Genomic DNA, 19,471 nt, shown 5'->3' with positions numbered 1-19,471 from the left:
ATTACAGAAAATCTGCATCTTATATTATTAGAGACCTTGATTAATCTTTCAAACGAAGTTTGTTGCTCCTCAACTTTTCTTAGATTTTAAGGCATCGCCAAATTCAAAACCTAAGAGTTAAGAGTGAAGGATAAGGTTCAATGATTGGCAGTGGAGGGTCAGAGTCAGACAGTAATGATCAATACTGCTCAAAGAGAGAGTACCATCATAGATCGAAATTCAGAGGGTCTTCAAAACCTGAATTCAGGATCTCTTTTCTAAATCTGTTTAGTTTTTTTCCCTCTATATCCATTTTTCTGGTTCCCTCCCTGCCAACCTGATAACCAATCAGGTGATTGAAGCAAAATGCAGGATCATTCTGCCCAATATCCATGGTGTCCAATTGACAAGTTATCAGTGATTCCTAGTATTTGATAATTTGTTCCCATTCTTATCATTTGCTAATGCACTATTCTGAAATCGTACAATTCACGCAACAGTCAAAAGAACACAACTGGCTAACTTCTAAACAGAACTTTCACCCAGAAAAGTTTCAACAAGAAGTTGGTAAGTTGATGTGCAAACACATCATTGGATGATAACATAAAAAGTTGTACAGCACATCAAATTTACACTTTATAATGTCAGGTATGTTTTCATGATACAATAGTATATTGATTTTCCATGATTTGAGTTCCATACAGATTCCACCACTATTGCTAACGACCATTGATAAGGAAAAAAGAATGTAAGAAAGGAGCTTTTTTCAGTACCAAAAAAGAATATAAGTACCAAAATACAATCTTGAGATTTGACCACAATGTGAAACTTATACAGATGTTAGAAGGGTGATTGACCCTGAATCACCTTTGTGAATATATTTCTTGCTATATATTTAAACAATGAATCAGAAAATAGTATAAAAAAATCAGGTAACTATGAGGGAGGGAAGACATACACAATATTGGGTACTGGCCAAAAAGTATTCCATTCCCTTTCAATGTTTATTTTGCTAGCTTTCAAATAGAGTTCCCAATTCATATATAATGGCAGAAATTGATGCCTTATTGGCATATGGGCTGCTTGTGTAATTGTCGAAAACTCCTTGTGCTCTTTACACGCGAACTTGGAAAAATGATTGTTGGAAGCCTCTCACTTTCCTCAAGATAAGGAAAATCAATGGTGTAATGCAGCCCGCGGCTCTCGTGCCTTGAAAGGGCACTGCTGACAACAAGCTTAGCACAACAAAAGAGGTTCCTCATTTCACATATCTCAGGTGCCACCATTGTTGGCTTCCACCCATGCTGAAACAAGTACTCCTCCCATTTAGCCTCTAGGTTACCAATTTTCAGCTCAGCAGTCTCTAGCCGCATAGTGGACCTCACAATTCCTACATAGTACCACATGATAGATTGCAGTTCTTTCCTCAATTCCTTTGTCAGAGACAAAATTTTGTTCATGACATCACTTTCAAGTGACAAAGGCACAATGGGTCTTGGCCACAAATTTGATGCAGTAAGATCAAGACTAGAACTCTTCATTTGATCAACTGAGGGCTGAACAGCTCTTCGTGCAAAAACCAGCGCCTCAAGCAACGAGTTGCTAGCAAGTCTGTTTGCTCCATGCAAACCTGTGCAGGCTACCTCACCAGCTACATACAGGCCTTGTACATTTGTCTCTCCTTCAAGCCCAGCACGGACTCCTCCACACATGTAATGAGCGGCCGGAACAACTGGGATTGGATGACGAGTTATGTCCAAACCATACTGGAGACAAAAAGAAGCAATGTTGGGAAAATGGGAGAGAATTTCTTCCTTGGGCTTGTGACTTATATCAAGGAGCACATACTTATCATCACGTTTTTTCAGTTGGTCATCTATACTTCTTGCCACCACATCCCTTGGAGCAAGCTCTGCCCTTTCATCATACAAGGGCATAAACCTTTCCATGCCTAAATTATAGAGGATGCCCCCATCACCCCTGACAGCTTCAGTTATAAGAAATGCATTATCCCTTAGCTTGGTTGGTTTAATAGGAAGCCCTTCGTCAGCTAAGGCTGTCGGATGGAACTGCACAAACCTGGGCCAATCAAGATTTAGAAAAAAATACAACAAGAATGAAATATAATACATTAACTCCACCTCACACACTTGAGATTAAATGTGTAGCTTATAATTGAATACTTCACAGCTGATACTAACTTCCAAGCTTGGAAGACTACATTGACTATTTACATTTGTTCAAAAACTTCGGCTAACAGTCTAGTACAATTCTGCTTTTTATGTTCTGCATTAGAGGCAATTAACTTGTTCAAAAAGTTCTTCACTAAAATGAAACTAAGCTGACTATGCATGCTCTTAGATCATCAAATGTACTGCAGGACTTGCTATAGATATCTTTATTCCTTAACCAGTGACTGGTATGATAAAATCATTGAACAGTAAATAATCAGAGTTTTGAAACAATCAACTCACTCCATGTTGGAAATCACAGCTTGAGCTCTGTGTGCCATGGCAATTCCATCTCCGGTGGCTACCTGTGAGGTGATTATAAAAAGTATGTCAAATTAAAATGCAAATAAGACTAGTCATATAATGCAGGTTACGTGAAGTATACAAATCAACATATTAAGTCTGTAACCAGAATAAGATGGTTCATTTCAGTGATATCAACATTATAAAGGGAAAATTGAATCCGTTCATCTTCATAGCTCAATATTTTGGGCTTCAAGTGGACCACATTACTCATTGATTTTTACTGAAACTTTAATCATTGAATTAATAAACTTATGCATCACCCAAGTAAATTAAGAGCATGTTATGAATAAATAAATAACTATAATAGTGATTTAATAATTACCTTAAAGGCAACATTATGATATCATCAGAGTTTAGATATAATAATAAAACTGCATTCTAAACTCGTGCTAGAATATTCCTTTTTCCAACACGAATTATGTTATTAAATACTCAAAATAGAAAAATAAATGAAGCAGAAAATAGGAAAAGAGAATTCAAGCTCTAGAGAAAGAGCGCTAACCAAAGGATTTGTTGTTTTAGGATATATATGTCCAGCTCCACCTGATGCAAGTAAAGTCACCTTTGAAAGAAATCTTACCACCTAAAAAGCTAAAAAATGAAATTTTAGAGAACATAATCAAGGATGGCAGAGATTTCCTTCTAAAAAAATCACACATAATTGCTATTCCCACCTCCAGGGTTTCAGTATTCAGGATGTCAGCACCAAGACAAATTATATCAGATCCATCCTGTAACACAGTGGCATGTTTTACAGTTTTAGTTAGTGAATGTACCAAAACGTTCAAAACGCTGCAGTCAAATTTGGATAGTGACTGTTTCAAAAGAATAAAATCCATGACAACTTCAAAATTTAAACTTTTAAATATTTCACCACTAGACCTGTATACTAACACTATATATGCTACAAAACCTTCAGTATGGAAAAAGAAAAGAGAAAACAGTTCCAAAGAGAATAAACCTGAGAAGTTAGAAGATCTATTGCAAAATGGTGTTCAAAGACAAAAATATTAGGATTGTTGACAGCTGCCTTCAGTAGAGCCCGCTCAATCTCTTTTCCGGTCATATCAGCAGCATGAACGATTCTACGATGTGAATGGCCCCCCTCCCTCATTAGATGCAAGTTACCATCTTCCCCATGATCAAATGATGCACCCATAGCAATTAGTTCTCTGACCCTCTCAGGTCCTTCAGTACAGACAACCTGGAAAGAAGAATCAAAGTTAATATATGTTTAATGCAGTAGTCATAGAAACTAGCAATTCTTATATGTACCTAAAGGTGCATGAGTGATTCTTGCATGTTCAATATAATAAACCCCTGATAGTTAAAGCATAATTCTAATAGTTCCATAAACTACGGATTCACTAGATTTTTGTGCTTAGCAATTGCAAAAAGGAAGTGAGTACATGAATTGTATTTCAAATGAAAAATGCCATGTTTAGATAATTCTGTAAGTATAAAACATCACTATTAGCAAATGAAAATATACATTAAAAATAAAATGAAAGTTCAGTTCATAAAACAACTTTAAAAGAACCATTCTTCTCCGGAACTAAGCATATGCAGCTGCATTTGGTCTAATGATCTAGGGCATAGATTAATGATTTACGTGGAAAGCTTAATAGGTATAGAACATACGCGGACACTCTCCTCATCACAAAGATAAGCCCCAGCCACAATAGTGTCCTTCATGTGATTCTCCACAGAATCTGAAGGGCACAGGACAGCACTAACACCACCTTGAGCATAATTCGTGTTGCATTCATGAGACTCAGCCTTTGTTATCACCGCAACAGATCCATATTTTGCAACCTCAAGTGCATAGCGGAGGCCAGCAATTCCACTCCCAATGACAACAAAGTCAAAGTATTTTGTTGGATCATCTTTTTTGCACGAGGAGGAAATTACTTTGACGAGTTTCCGATTCTTATAAAGTGGAGTTCCAGAAAACTGACATTTGTGTATCTGCAGGACCTTGGATACCCCTTCAGACCTAATTTTTTCACCCACAAACAATAGAAAACAATTAGCTGATTAAGAAGAATGAACCGGAAAGTGAAGATCTATTATTCAAATTTTTGGATAAAGTTTCCGGAAGTTAGTTCAACACACTTCAGTATAACTAGGAAATTAATGTATGATTATTGCACAATTTAGTTTACTTTACTGATAGAGCAATTTCTAGCAATCCCCCACAATGGGTTGCTTCAAACAATTTAGCAATCACTGTGCAAGTGCTACAAAGTACAGACCACAATTATAACTTGGGCTAATTATCTAAATCAAAATTGTCACTTCTAATCCCTGAATCAAACCAGCCAGAACTGACTATGCTTCATATTTTACAAATTAAACCAAAATGAAAATCATACAATATAGTCAAAAAGCTAAAATTTCACCAGAAACCATTCTTGACTCTAGCAAAGAAAACAAGTATCATTCTTTAGGCACTTTACAATAGCAAGATACGAGATCGCTACTAACATGAATCCTAAATCAAAATCTTGTAAACATGCATTGAGAATACAATACATAAAAGTTTTAACAGCTATAATTTTACACGAACAAGTAAACAGTGAATCATGAGAAGCAAATAGAAACTGAGACATGACATCACTACTAATATGTTATTATGAGACCTGGATCAAAATCATTACCAAGAAAGATCTTTTTGTGGCAAATGAGAAACCCAAGCACTCCTTGTATAGCATTGTCCCAAGTTGTAACACTTTTTATATTGCAGAGTACCACTTCCAGTCCCAGCAGGTATACAAGTTGCCATTGCAATGCCTCTGTACCATTAATTACCAACAACCATGAGCTATGCAGAATGAATCAAGTACAAAGCAAGCTAACACTGAAATTCATATAAAACTCGGATTTGGAGAAAAATGAGGGTTTTGGATCTGTAGGGGGCGAAAATTAGGGTTTAGGATCGTTTGGGGGCGAAAATGGTGGAGGGGACCAGAGGAGTGGAAGAAGAAGAATACGGTTTGAAGAACAGCAGAAGAAGAGGAAAAAATCAGAGGAAGAAAAGGATTAGGGGAAGAACGGTAAGAGTAGCGGCTAGGGTTTTAGAGAGAAGGGAGAAAGGGAGGAAGAAGAAGAAGAAGAAGAAGAAATGAAGAGAGGAGGAAGCAGACGAGATTTCAGAGAAGGAGAGAGGCAGCGGCTAGGGTTTTGGGTGAGGAAGAGAGGAAATGATCATTATATAGTGGGTGACCTGCTGAGCAGGTCATCCAGCCGTTTTGGACCATTTCCAGACCGGTTATAGCCGGTTTTTTTACCAGTTTTCTTCCCTTTTTCAGCTTTTATTGTTTAAATATTAAGTAAAATTATTTATGTATAAAATCATAATTAATTGTTTCCAAAATATAATTTAAGGCCACTAAATAAAAGCTGAAGTAGTTTTTTTTAATCCGAAATTGGTGGGTAAATTTTGAAGTCTGTATTTGAATTTAGTTGAACAAAATCTCAGAAATACCCGTAGTAACCCAAATTAAGTGGATATGCAATATTTTCTCTCAGAGCAATCAAAGATTCCATAGTCGTAAATAAATGTTTAATTCTGGAAATGTACAAATTGTGATGATCCCATAGTATAGTCGAGTCAAGTAACAAGGATCAATAGTACTTGTCCAAACAATTATTACTTGAACAAATCAAACAACAGAGTGGATATTACAAAAGCAAGGGCAGAGGAAAAAAATGATATTTTTACATAGACTGACACGCATCCACACTAATGTGTTTATTTGGCACCGAAAATTGGTTTTTTTTTGTTATTTTAGACATAAATTGACTCACATGTTAGTGAAAATCTATCTATATATTACCCAGGCAAGATGGTTTGATCTGAGCTTCTCCTCACTTTATCCTATTCGTGTATGTTTTCTAGAGGGGGATGTTTTTAAACTTGCTAAGAAATTCTAGTATGTTTGTTCTTTAAACATGCTAAGAAATTCCTTATTGGCTTAAGTTGAAAGTAGTAAGTAAAATTGTAGTTGAGTTGTGTTGATGAGAATAAATCATGTTTCTTACTTGCAGGTATCGTGTCAGTAAATGCAGTTAGAAGGCAGACATTAAATTAGGTGCAATTATTCGAAGGACATAAGGGTCGAGAGTTGTGATATCTATACGGCATGGATTCGCCATTTAGAGGTTTGTGGTATTGTTTAATTTTTTTTTGTTAAGTATTAATTGCTTCTATTTGTTTTCTTTAGAACTTTTTATATTTGAAATTAGGTCATAACTTTCATATTTTTTTTTAATTTCATTTTGGTTCTATGATTTCCTCTCATATCAATCTTCTATGTCCCTTTTTTTTATAGTAGCTAGAAATTGTATAAGTTTTTTTTCTCTATGGTTATGTTTGACATGTCCTTTTAGGCAGCTTATTACTTTTTGTGGTAGCTAAAAATTAGTTAGAAGGTTTTTAAAATTTGGTGATAAAGGACTTTATTTTAATACCTTAAAGGTTTTTCGATAAGCCACCTCAGGTAGCTTATAGATTAAAGCGTAATGCTTATTGTATTTTTTTGTAGCATTAATATAGTCAAATCAATTCTTGAGTGTGGAAGCAACTTTAATTTTAGTTCATAGGGGAAAATGACGTTTAGTTGTGGTAATTCCTCAGATTATTGGCGGTTTCTGATCGCCATTAAAGGTGGTTTTTCCTTAGAGGAATCAAAATCAAACGTGGTTAAATACTCAGGGATTAATTTCACTACTAACCTTTTTTTATCATTATGATTTTAATAAATTCTATTATTACGCTCTTTATATTTATAACAACTCTGAAATATAATTTTTTTTTATTTTAAAATAATGCTCATTCCATTGTCAATAAATTTGTTTAGAATTACTTTATTAATTTAGACACATATAAGCTTACTTTATTAGATTAAAATATTGAGGTATTTTATTTATTTAATTTAAAAAAATAAAAAACATAAATATGTTAAAAATTAATATTATATTTGTACATGATTGTTTTAATTGAATTAAAGGGAAAAAATTAAAGTGGTTATTTTAATATGATGTATATATTGATGTGTAAATAAGTTAATATTAAATGTGAATAGTTAGATACAAGTGTATCCTTTTATGTTATGTGACAATCTTAAAATTGCTAACCGTTAGTTAATTTTGTAAAACACTTTTTTCCAGCTAGATGCTTTAATTTTATATTTAGCTCATTAGTTTGCCGCTAGCTTATTAACTTTTTATCTTAATTACCAATAAGGTCTGCCAAACATAGCCTATACATTTATGTATTTATGCATTTTTTTTATTGTAGTTGTGAGTATATATTTTCCATGATTGTGTTCTTGATTGGAGTATTTTCTCTATTTTGCAGATATTAGCAATGAAATTCCTCATTCAAGTTGTGTACAAGGGGGTAATAGTTGTGGTATTTTTTCTTAATTGAATATCTCTTTATCAGTTTTTAATGATACTCCTTATAACCAATTTTGTTTAATTTTAAAATGTCATGAGCTGTGTATAATTTCCATTTATGAATAGGTTCAAATGAGAGTAAGCGCAAAAGGATTCGTATTGTTTCAGATTCAAACGCAACAGCTCCCCTTAAAGAAGTAGATAGAAGTGAGTGTAAATTATAATTGTTATTATGTTTACTTTATTTAAATGAAATTGTACATACGTTGAATTCGATGCTATTTGTTTTGGTGTTGATGAAAAAAAAATGAGAGAATATGTTAGAGACTATATGAGAATGGAGATAAATTATTGGAAAAAATGCACTTTAAAGATCATTTTGTTTTTAAGTAAGTTTTTGATTCGCTGTAAAGATTGGCCTACATTTCTTATTATATGTGTTAGCATTTTAGAGTTAATATGATTTACAGTTGGAATTCAAATTGGAAGTGAAAGTTAGTGTTTTCTGTGAATGTTAGCCTAAGTGATAGCACAATTTTTGCGTTGGGATGGGAAGGGTTAAGTGTGAATGGACAGGGTTCGAAACTTGTGGGTGAATTGTTTATTAATTTTCTAAAACTTTTGGCGGCCCAATAGTATAAAGTGTTCGACGCATTGAAGGATTTAAGAAGTTGAGTTTTTTTTAAGTAAATTTGTGATTCGCTTTAAAGATTGGGCTATATTTCTTAGGCTAACATGTGCTATCTGGCGGCCCAATAGTATGATGTACATTTGCTATCTTAGCCTATCATATAACATTTTGTGTAGACCATATAAATTCCTTTTTTAGATATATTATAGGTAAAATAAAATGTGATAACAATATGTAATTGATCTTCTATACTAACATGTCTTTTGAAATTGTGTGTTACAGAAGTTTTGGGAAAGAGGTCGAATCGTGGACGTACAATTAGAAGACCTAATTTGCAACGTTCAAAGAAAAGGATCAATATGAGTTAGTGCATTTTTTTCCCTTTTTATTAGTTTCATAAAACTTGATAATAGGATTAGTAGATAGATATATTTTTAAACCTTAATATAAATTTCATTGGTTTTTTAATTAATTTTGTTGTTAATTTTTTTTACAATTCATCTTTAAAAGCTACTAAGGAAATTTTGTCTTTTTATTCTGTCATTTTATTCTGCGAGGAAGATCCTATCCATTTTATTATTATGTATATTAACATGTGTATTATTTTTAGTCTGTGTATATTTGCTTTAAATTTTGAAGTTGATATTTGTTTCAGTGGTGCACCTTGAAGAAGATTCAATATCTTCACAAATTACCCAGAGAGATGATACTAACAATATCCACAGAAATGCAATTTTTTATGTAGCTGAATCACAATGTATGATCTTATACCTTTAATGCCATGAATGTTATAATTTTCGTTGAAAATAAATTTTTTATTTGTAGTATATAATTTTGTAGCATATATTGATCTTGGCGAAATGAACATGCCATGCAAGTATTGTGGAGCTGTTCTTTGGTATCAAGAGAGATCTGAAAAGACAAGAGATTCTACTTCTCCAGACTTCTATATATGTTGTATGAAAGGGAAAATTATGCTACCTTATTTGGCGGACTCCCCATTATTATTGTACAACTTGCTCACAGGTATTGATCCTAGGAGTCGTCATTTTTTGGAGAACATTAGATCTTATAATAGCATGTTTGCCTTCACCTCAATTGGTGGTAAAGTTGATTGTGGTTTGAATGATGGTCGTGGACCTCCTCAATTTGTTATAAGTGGCCAAAATTATCATCGAATTGGCAGTTTACTTCCATCCGAAGGTGATAATCCAAAATTTGCTCAATTGTACATATATGATACGAGAAATGAGATCCATAACAGAATGAAGCATTTTAGGTATGTTGCCGTATTTTTACTGATGGTCGTTTAGTTTTGTATTAGTATATTTGTTGCTTATGGTTTTATTATATATTTTGGTTACAGTGATTATGATGGTAAATGCAATCTTGAGCCTGGTTTAGTGGTGGACTTGCTTAAGATGGTTGATGAGCACAATGTTTTAGCCAAGTCATTTAGAAGTGTAAGAGATCATGTTGAAGAATTTGATTCCAATGAGGTTGCTTTAAGGTTATTTAGGAATCGTGTTAATGATTCCAATACATACAATCTCCCAAGCGTAGATGAAGTTGCTGCTTTAATTGTTGGTGATTTTGATAGTTCTGACTGTGGTCGTGATGTTATTCTACGCTCAACAAGTGGTAAGTTAGAAAGAATCTTTGAGACTCATTCACATTTTTGCCCTTACAATATCCATTGTTGTTCCCATATGGGGAGGGAGGATTTTCAAATGAAATTGAGTTTGGTGGCGTTAACTTCAATAGTGAAATCTACAAGCAAGAGAACATGTCAATGCGTGAATGGGTTTCATTTAGGCTTCAGGAAAGACAATTTGAGTGCAGGAGAATAACATTGTCTCGGCGTTTGCTGCAACAATTTGTTGTTGATTGCTACTCAATGATTGAATCCAATAGGTTGCATTACATAAGGTACAATCAGGACACTATTCGTAGAGATTTTTTATCAGGGATTGAGGACGCTATTACTCGTGGTGATACTGATGCCTCAACAGTTGGCTCTAGAATATTCCTTCCTTCATCTTTTACTGGGGGTAGGCGGTATATGTTTGATAATTGCCAAGATGCTATGGTTATTTGTGGAACTTACGGATATCCTGATTTGTTTCTTACAATGACATGCAATCCTAAGTGGCCTGAGATTGATCGGCATGTTTCAAGATATTTTTTGTCAGCGTATGATCGTCCAGATATATCATGTCGAGTCTTTCGTATGAAATTGGCGCAACTAATGACAGATCTCAAGAAAGGGGAGTTTTTTGGGAAGGTCATTGCTGGTAAGATATTTTTATTTATTCATGTTATTATAGTAAATATTAGTTATTATGAATTAGTAATAATATTTAATAATACTCAGGTATGTATAGCATTGAATTTCAGAAGAGAGGTTTACCACATGCTCACATTTTGTTGTGGCTTGGTCCTGGGGACAAGCTTAAAACTACTGAAATGATAGACTCGGTTATATGTGCTGAGCTACCAGATCCTGATCTCTACCCTGAATTGTTTGATTGTGTGTCAAATTATATGGTTCATGGACCTTGTGGACTAAGTAGGAAGGAATCTCCTTGCATGAAGAATGACCGGTGTTCCAAATTTTTCCCGAAAAAATATGCAGATACTACATCATTTGACAATGATGGGTATCCTATTTATAGGAGGAGGAACACTGGGATTTCAACCAACAGAAGGGGAGTTGATTTAGACAATGGTTTTGTTGTGCCATACAATCCCAAACTGCTTATGAAATACCAAGCTCATATCAACATTGAGTATTGCAATAAGTCAAACTCTATAAAATACCTGTTCAAATATGTACACAAAGGAGTTGATAGAGTAACAATGTCTATGTCTGCTGGTAAAAATAATCATGATCAGAAAGCTGAAGTGGATGAAATCAAACAATATTTTGATTGTAGATACTTGTCTCCATGTGAAGCTGCATGGAGAATTTTCAAATTTGAAATCCACCATAAATGGCCACATGTTCAGAAACTCACGTACCATTTACCTAGGAAGCAAGTTGTTTTGTTTAAGGAAAATCAATCAATCGAAGAGGTACTTAAGAAGAACGAAGTTAAGAACAGCATGTTCCTAGCGTGAATGGAGTCCAATTCTAAGTATCCGGAGGGTAGAGAGCTAACATATGTTCAGTTTCCAGGATCATTTGTTTATGATCCGAGTAGCAGATCATGGCATCCGAGGAAACAGGGTTTGACTATTGGGCGAATAAATTTTGTGCCCCCTGGTTCAGGTGAATTATATTACTTGAGGTTGTTGTTGAATGTGCAAAGAGGTTGTACAAGCTTTGAAGATTTGAGATCAGTTAAGAGTAATGTACATGACAGTTTCCGTGATGCATGTGTCTCATTGGGGTTGTTGAAGGATGATGGTGAGTATATTAATGGTATATTGGATGTGGGAACCATATCTTCGGGATTATATTGTAGAGGCTTATTTGTTTCATTCCTATTAGCAAATTCCATGTCTAATCCCCTCAAGGTATGGAAGGAAACTTGGCATGTACTGGTTGATGGAATCCTTTATGATTTACGAAAGAAACATAATAATAAAGGTATTTTTCCACATTTGTTGAAATGTAATAAATTTTATTCTGTTATTATTTTGCTATGTATGATTGTTGTAATTTCTTTGCAGAATTGAATATTGATGAGGAAGAATTGAAGGGTTTGTGCTTAATGGAGATAGAGAAAGTGTTGATGGTAAATGGAAGATCATTGAAAGATTACTCTAACATGCCACAAGTTGATCCTAATATTCTGAACCAGTATGGTAATGTTCTATTATTCAATGAGCTTAACTTTGATATTATTGAGATGAAGAAATTGCACCTTGATTTTTTCAATAAGATGAATAGTGGGCAAGCTAAGGTATACGATGAGATTATTTCTGCGGTGAATAAGGATAATGGCGGTTTTTTCTTTGTTAATGGTCATGGTGGAACTGGCAAAACATTTTTATGGAAAACATTGACTTACAGGCTTAGATCAGAGAAAAAAGTTATATTGAATGTTGCTTCAAGTGGCATAGCTTCTTTGTTACTACCTGGTGGTCGAACCGCACATTCACTTTTTTGCATTCCGCTTAATGTTAATGAAGATTCATGTTGTGGGATTGTTCAAGGTAGTCCAAAAGCTGAGTTACTTCAGTTAACCAGTTTGATTATTTGGGATGAAGCACCAATGGTTAGTAGATATGCGTTTGAAGCATTGGACAAGTCATTGAGAGATATCATGAGAGTCATTGATCCTGTAAACTTTGATCTACCATTTGGGGGCAAAGTTGTTGTCCTAGGTGGCGATTTTAGACAAATTTTACCAGTTATTCCCAAGGGTAGTAGAGCTGAGGTTGTTATGGCTACCATCAATTCATCCCGCTTGTGGAGATTCTGCAAGGTTCTCACATTAACGGAAAACATGCGTTTGCTTGGTAACTTGAACAATCTTGAGGTTGAAGAGGTTAAGTATTTTGCCAAATGGGTTCTTGATGTTGGAGATGGTAATTTAGGAGACTATAATGATGGTGAATCTTTTATAAAAGTGCCTGAGGAAACATTTATCCAACAGTCATCCAATCCTGTGTTTGATATTGTACAAACTATGTTTCCCAATATTCTTCAGAAGATTGGATGTGCTGAGTATTATCAAGACAAGGCTATACTTGCTCCTACATTGGATGCAGTTGATATGGTTAATAAATATGTGTTGTCACTATTTCCTGGTGAGGGGACGACCTATTTAAGCTCTGATTCAGTATGGGGTATCGATGAAGAGCTTGGCATTGAAGCTGATTGGTTGACAACTGAATTTCTTAATGATATCAAGTGTTCTGGTATTCCAGATCATGAGTTGGTGTTGAAGATAGGAACTCCTGTGATGCTCATGCGAAATCTAGATATATCTATTGGATTATGCAATGGAACTAGGCTTATTGTTAACCATCTTCGTCCAAATGTTGTTGGAGGTATTGTCATCTCTGGCACACATGCTGGTAGGCAAACTTTCATTGGTAGGATGAACATGATTCCAAGTGATCAGAGTATGCCCATTAGGTTTCAAAGAAGACAATTTCCTCTTCTTGTCTCATTTGCCATGACTATTAATAAGAGCCAAGGTCAAACACTATCAGATGTTGGTGTTTATTTGCCAAGTCCTGTTTTTTCACATGGGCAGTTGTATGTTGCTGTTTCTCGTGTGAAGACGAGATCTGGTTTGAAGATCCTAATATGCAACGAGGATGTTAGGGAACGAGATGTAACAAAAAACATTGTTTATAAGGAGTTTTTTCAAAAAATCTACAATTGATTATTAAGGAAAAAGACACTGTAATTTTGTTCAAGTTATTTTGAAAAAGATAAATTGAAATATAGCTTTGTTATACATATGAATATTTATAATTTGTCCATTGACCGATATGTTTTGGCTAAGTCATATTTGGGTTGTAATTCATAAATGTTACAATAAGTGGTATGACAGTTAATTAATTGGAGTAAAATACATTGATTGAATAAATATGATAAATTTTAGATCTGCTCGTCCGTGCCATGAGGTACGGATAGCCTAATTGGTACTTGATGGATTAGAATTCTCTAAGTTCAGGGTTCAAATCCTACTGGTCTCTAGATACCAAACAAAAGTTCTAGATTTGCTTTAAATACTGTCTTTATTTGGAAGCTCATTTTAGTTGTTTCCACGATTGTCGAATAAACAAGTAATAATAATAAATGTGTTTATGGTGGAGTTTTATCAACCAGATTGTTATAGATAAATATATGTTATTATTTATAGTTTTTCTCTTCTTCCTTTGGACGAAGTTATCTTTCTGAAAGCATTATCATAATTCACCTCATTCAGTAGATTTTCAATTTAACCCTTTTGTTGGTTGGAGCAATTTTTTAAATAATCTGATGTGATAAGGTTTCATGTCACTTATTCATATTTATAAAATTTGATTAAATATGTGAAATTGTTGAAAGGTATAGTAGTGTTAGCAAAACGTTAAAGTTATATACTCTTGAAAGGTTAGATTGTTACATTGTTACAAGTAGATTTATTAAGATCAATTTTTGATTCACTTTGGAGATTGGAATATACTTCTTATTATATGTCATGGTATTTTAGAGTTGATATTATTTAGCTTTGGAATTTCATATGAAGTGAAAGTTAGTTTTTTCTTCGAATGTTAGCCGAAGTGGTTGGACTAATTTGACGTAGGGGATCGAAAGGGTTAAGTGTGAATGATACAGGGTTCGAAACTTGTGGATGAAACACTGTTACAAATAGATTTATTAAGAGTATATTTTTGATTCAATTTGAAGATTGGAATATATTTCTTAGTATATGTCATAGTATTTTAGAGTTGATATTATTTAGCTTTGAAATTCAATATAAAGTGAAAGTTAGGTTTTTCATCGAATGTTAGCCGAAGTGATAGGACTAATTTGACGTAGGGGGTCAGAAGGGTTAAGTGTGAATAGTACAGGGTTCGAAGCTTGTGGATGAATTATGTATTAACATTATTTGATAACTAGGATATTTCTAAAAAAAATTAGATAGTTGTTTTACTTGAATGTTGTGATGGTCCACTTATATCATGTGGATTGAGTGGGACATGATCTTTTTCATTTGTCCTAATTGTGTAGAGTTTTTTATGAAACTTATATTATTTTTTATTTTTTTGGGTAAGTGTGTTAACATTTTTTGGTTAACAAGAAATTAGCTTCGTGGGCCAATTAATTTTCTGAAACTCTGGGCGGTCCAATATTTTTTGTTGAATGAGGAAGTTTAATTTTTTGTTAAATGTTAGGGTAGGTCTATGATCTTTGTTTTTCTTTCCCCAAAGACGTGAATTTGTCATAATAAAATTAATTTTCTTATTCTCTCCCTTTTAGTTTGGATTCACTTTTCTCTCCTTACCTTTTCAGCCTTCCATTGTTTGTGATCTGAGCTTTGTTTCATTTCCTGTTCAACAATGGACAAACTTGTATTCGTCCCACTTTGTGCAGCAGTTAGGCTTTGCGTCACGGTCGTTGTTGCTGCTAACTGCCGAACATGGAGAAGAGACGTTCAGCTCTATCTCTTTGTATATCTTCTATCATGTGACAAGTAGGTATTTGACATATTTTATTTTCTAATCTCTTCTTCTTTGTGCATCCAGGTAAGATATTTATTTAATTAACTTATCAGTATATATAATGTACTAATTAGTAATACAAAAGTAACAGTGATCATGATTTTCATGTACCCACCCCTTACTGTTCTCAGAGGTAATCATACTTGAAAGTAGATTAAAATAATTTTTTTACTTGATCATCATTTGTTTACATGAGTAGCATGGGGCAATTTTCTTGTGTAAGTATGTCAATTGCTTGAGCCAGTTTGTACAATAAGGAAATTAGTATTTTCTGTGTTTTTTTTTTTTATGTGTATTTGACACTGAAATTTCTTTCTGAATATATGTATATTGTTGACCATACCCTGTTGTGAAGAGATTTTCATCATTTTCACTCTGAGGCTTCGTATATTTATAACAGAAACTTTAACATTGTAATTGTGTTCAAGTTATTTTGACAATGATAAATGAAAATACAACTTTTGTTATCCATATTAATGTTTATAATTAGTCATTGATGTCTATGTTTCGGTTAAGCCATATTTTGTATTGTGATTAGTAAGGGTTACAATAATTGGTATGTGATTTAAATAGATGAAGTTAAATAAATTGATTGAATAAATATGATAAATTGAAGAACTGTTCGTCCGTGCATCGCACGGAGACGTGCTAAAATCCTAGTGAGAAAGATTACAAGAGAGACACGGGTTGTCTGCAGTTGAACCAACCAACAAAAAACAAAGCACACATAGAAAAGACAACCTTAAACGAGTTTGGAAAAAACAAAGATGACCCACAATTACACATTCAGTTTTTTATCAATGAACATGAAATTGGACATAGAAAATAAGAAATGATAATCGTGAAGCGTGAAGAGAATCACCTAGGAGAAGCTCCGAATGGAAGAAACACCAGGGTCTATTGGTTCTTGTTATGGCACACCACACAAGGAAAGCGTCAAGAGAATAAAATAGAATCACGCAGGGTCGCGTTACTTCGCAGAAAATGAACCTCTCTCAACAAACAAAAAGCACTATGCCTACTTGCCCAAAATAATATGTGTTCTTGACAATTGACATTATATACAATATACAAGATATTGAAAACAAAATTTAATAGTCAATTTAATCCATAATATTATAACCGAGTTTGATTTTAGTCTTAGGCTGAAAAAATACATTTAGTGGCGGTCAAAGCGATGTTTGTAGTCTATAGACAGTTTTTTTTACCATTATTAAATATCATTTTTCTGTCGAGGGGTTAGAGATTGAAATCAAACTCAATTACAAAATCAGGACTAATTTGATTATTAAAAAAATATTAAAAGTATTCGTCTAACCAAAAGTGTGATTTTGACTAAAATTATACGGATTTTTGTTTTTTAATCAAAATTAGTAATGTTAATAAAGTGGTTGATATTGATGATGGTGACCGGTGGGTAAGGCTTTATTAGTTTATTATTATTATGTATAAAGTCAGTCATTGTTGCTTTATTAAAATAATTGTAACAACTTTTGGACGCGGCGGAGGCAGAATAGAAGTCTAGAATAAAATTATTAGAAAAAGGAATAATAGAAGAAGAATAAAGTACAAAAAGAGTGGATTTTATATGTTATTTTGGTATGATTAATTAAAAGAGAAGAAAGAAAGAAAGAAAATTGAGTTACAATATTTTAGTCTAAAGACAATTTTATCAACCTTAATAAACTATAATACTCTATTTGGTTTAAAAGAGAGATGAATAAGTGAGAAGAGATGGGTAAAGAAAAAATGTGAGAAAAGTAAAATGTGAGGTTTTTCGGTATGATAGAGATAAAAAGGAGAAAGAAAAAAAATAAAGTTACATTTTTCACTTAAAAAATATTTTTTTTGAAATGATATATATATATATATATCTATAATGTGGGGAAAACAATCTCTCTTAACATAGGTACAATTACCAAACCAACAATCTCTCTTCCTAATATTGATGGTGTCCTTATTATTGGAATATAATGGCTCATTTAAGTAATTTTGTGTTTTTGTATTTGTTCATGATTGACAATTGTATATAAAGTTGGTTAATGGTTGAAGCCTTATAGGTGTCTAGCTGAATTTTTCTTACATTAATTGTGAAGACTTATTATATTCTTACATCTGTGCTTGTTTTTAGTTGAATTGCTTGAGCCAGTTTGTACAATAAGGAAATTAGTATTTTCTGTGTTTTTTTTTATGTGTATTTGACACTGAAATTTCTTTCTGAATATATGTATATTGTTGACCATACCCTGTTGTGAAGAGATTTTCATCATTTTCACTCTGAGGCTTCGTATATTTATAACAGAAACTTTAACATTGTAATTGTGTTCAAGTTATTTTGACAATGATAAATGAAAATACAACTTTTGTTATCCATATTAATGTTTATAATTAGTCGTTGATGTCTATGTTTCGGTTAAGCCATATTTTGTATTGTGATTAGTAAGGGTTACAATAATTGGTATGTGATTTAAATAGATGAAGTTAAATAAATTGATTGAATAAATATGATAAATTGAAGAACTGTTCGTCCGTGCATCGCACGGAGACGGGCTAAAATCCTAGTGAGAAAGATTACAAGAGAGACACGGGTTGTCTGCAGTTGAACCAACCAACAAAAAACAAAGCACACATAGAAAAGACAACCTTAAACGAGTTTGGAAAAAACAAAGATGACCCACAATTACACATTCAGTTTTTTATCAATGAACATGAAATTGGACATAGAAAATAAGAAATGATAATCGTGAAGCGTGAAGAGAATCACCTAGGAGAAGCTCCGAATGGAAGAAACACCAGGGTCTATTGGTTCTTGTTATGGCACACCACACAAGGAAAGCGTCAAGAGAATAAAATAGAATCACGCAGGGTCGCGTTACTTCGCAGAAAATGAACCTCTCTCAACAAACAAAAAGCACTATGCCTACTTGCCCAAAATAATATGTGTTCTTGACAATTGACATTATATACAATATACAAGATATTGAAAACAAAATTTAATAGTCAATTTAATCCATAATATTATAACCGAGTTTGGTTTTAGTCTTAGGCTGAAAAAATACATTTAGTGGCGGTCAAAGCGATGTTTATAGTCTATAGACAGTTTTTTTTACCATTATTAAATATCATTTTTCTGTCGAGGGATTAGAGATTGAAATCAAACTCAATTACAAAATCAGGACTAATTTGATTATTAAAAAAATATTAAAAGTATTCGTCTAACCAAAAGTGTGATTTTGACTAAAATTATACGGATTTTTGTTTTTTAATCAAAATTAGTAATGTTAATAAAGTGGTTGATATTGATGATGGTGACCGGTGGGTAAGGCTTTATTAGTTTATTATTATTATGTATAAAGTCAGTCATTGTTGCTTTATTAAAATAATTGTAACAACTTTTGGACGCGGCGGAGGCAGAATAGAAGTCTAGAATAAAATTATTAGAAAAAGGAATAATAGAAGAAGAATAAAGTACAAAAAGAGTGGATTTTATATGTTATTTTGGTATGATTAATTAAAAGAGAAGAAAGAAAGAAAGAAAATTGAGTTACAATATTTTAGTCTAAAGACAATTTTATCAACCTTAATAAACTATAATACTCTATTTGGTTTAAAGAGAGATGAATAAGTGAGAAGAGATGGGTAAAGAAAAAATGTGAGAAAAGTAAAATGTGAGGTTTTTCGGTATGATAGAGATAAAAAGGAGAAAGAAAAAAAATAAAGTTACATTTTTCACTTAAAAAATATTTTTTTT

At 33.1% G+C, this 19,471-nt stretch overlaps 3 protein-coding genes across 3 annotated transcripts; 2 read left to right on the top strand and 1 right to left on the bottom strand.

Moving 5' to 3' along the window:
* Window positions 1-726: 726 nt before the first annotated feature.
* On the bottom strand, window positions 727-5,695 carry LOC130739225 (L-aspartate oxidase 2-a, chloroplastic). The gene is made up of 7 exons (XM_057591475.1): window positions 5,177-5,695; window positions 4,158-4,512; window positions 3,478-3,720; window positions 3,191-3,247; window positions 3,019-3,099; window positions 2,454-2,515; window positions 727-2,058 (listed from the first exon to the last, which is right to left on the bottom strand). The coding sequence occupies exons 1-7, from the start codon at window positions 5,299-5,301 to the stop codon at window positions 1,044-1,046; spliced, it is 1,938 nt and encodes a 645-aa protein (XP_057447458.1). The 5' UTR covers window positions 5,302-5,695; the 3' UTR covers window positions 727-1,043.
* Window positions 5,696-9,629: 3,934 nt separating this feature from the next.
* LOC130736971 (uncharacterized) lies at window positions 9,630-11,670 on the top strand. The gene is made up of 4 exons (XM_057588744.1): window positions 9,630-9,829; window positions 9,917-10,191; window positions 10,518-10,844; window positions 10,925-11,670. The coding sequence occupies exons 1-4, from the start codon at window positions 9,630-9,632 to the stop codon at window positions 11,668-11,670; spliced, it is 1,548 nt and encodes a 515-aa protein (XP_057444727.1).
* LOC130736970 (uncharacterized) lies at window positions 11,671-13,892 on the top strand. Its single transcript, XM_057588743.1, has 2 exons — window positions 11,671-12,142; window positions 12,226-13,892. The coding sequence occupies exons 1-2, from the start codon at window positions 11,671-11,673 to the stop codon at window positions 13,890-13,892; spliced, it is 2,139 nt and encodes a 712-aa protein (XP_057444726.1).
* Window positions 13,893-19,471: the final 5,579 nt, after the last annotated feature.

The sequence above is a fragment of the Lotus japonicus genome, chromosome 2 (genome assembly GCF_012489685.1).
Source record: "Lotus japonicus ecotype B-129 chromosome 2, LjGifu_v1.2".
Lineage (NCBI taxonomy): Eukaryota > Viridiplantae > Streptophyta > Magnoliopsida > Fabales > Fabaceae > Lotus > Lotus japonicus.
The sequence above is the reverse complement of the archived record's forward strand: the minus strand, read 5'-3'. Positions and strand labels throughout refer to the sequence as shown.

What these genes read in the sequence shown, in the direction of transcription:
- LOC130739225 (XM_057591475.1), bottom strand. Translation starts at nt 5,301, where the DNA reads ATGGCAACTTGTATACCTGCTGGGACTGGAAGTGGTACTCTGCAATAT. An exon ending in TAGATCTTCTAACTTCTCAG is followed by an intron (nt 3,248 to 3,477) that starts GTTTATTCTCTT and finishes ACTGTGTTACAG; the next exon opens with GATGGATCTGATATAATTTG. An exon ending in CTAAAACAACAAATCCTTTG is followed by an intron (nt 2,516 to 3,018) that starts GTTAGCGCTCTT and finishes ATCACCTCACAG; the next exon opens with GTAGCCACCGGAGATGGAAT.
- LOC130736971 (XM_057588744.1), top strand. Translation starts at nt 9,630, where the DNA reads ATGTTTGCCTTCACCTCAATTGGTGGTAAAGTTGATTGTGGTTTGAAT. An exon ending in AACAGAATGAAGCATTTTAG is followed by an intron (nt 9,830 to 9,916) that starts GTATGTTGCCGT and finishes TTTTGGTTACAG; the next exon opens with TGATTATGATGGTAAATGCA. An exon ending in TTTTGGGAAGGTCATTGCTG is followed by an intron (nt 10,845 to 10,924) that starts GTAAGATATTTT and finishes AATAATACTCAG; the next exon opens with GTATGTATAGCATTGAATTT.
- LOC130736970 (XM_057588743.1), top strand. Translation starts at nt 11,671, where the DNA reads ATGGAGTCCAATTCTAAGTATCCGGAGGGTAGAGAGCTAACATATGTT. An exon ending in AAAGAAACATAATAATAAAG is followed by an intron (nt 12,143 to 12,225) that starts GTATTTTTCCAC and finishes ATTTCTTTGCAG; the next exon opens with AATTGAATATTGATGAGGAA.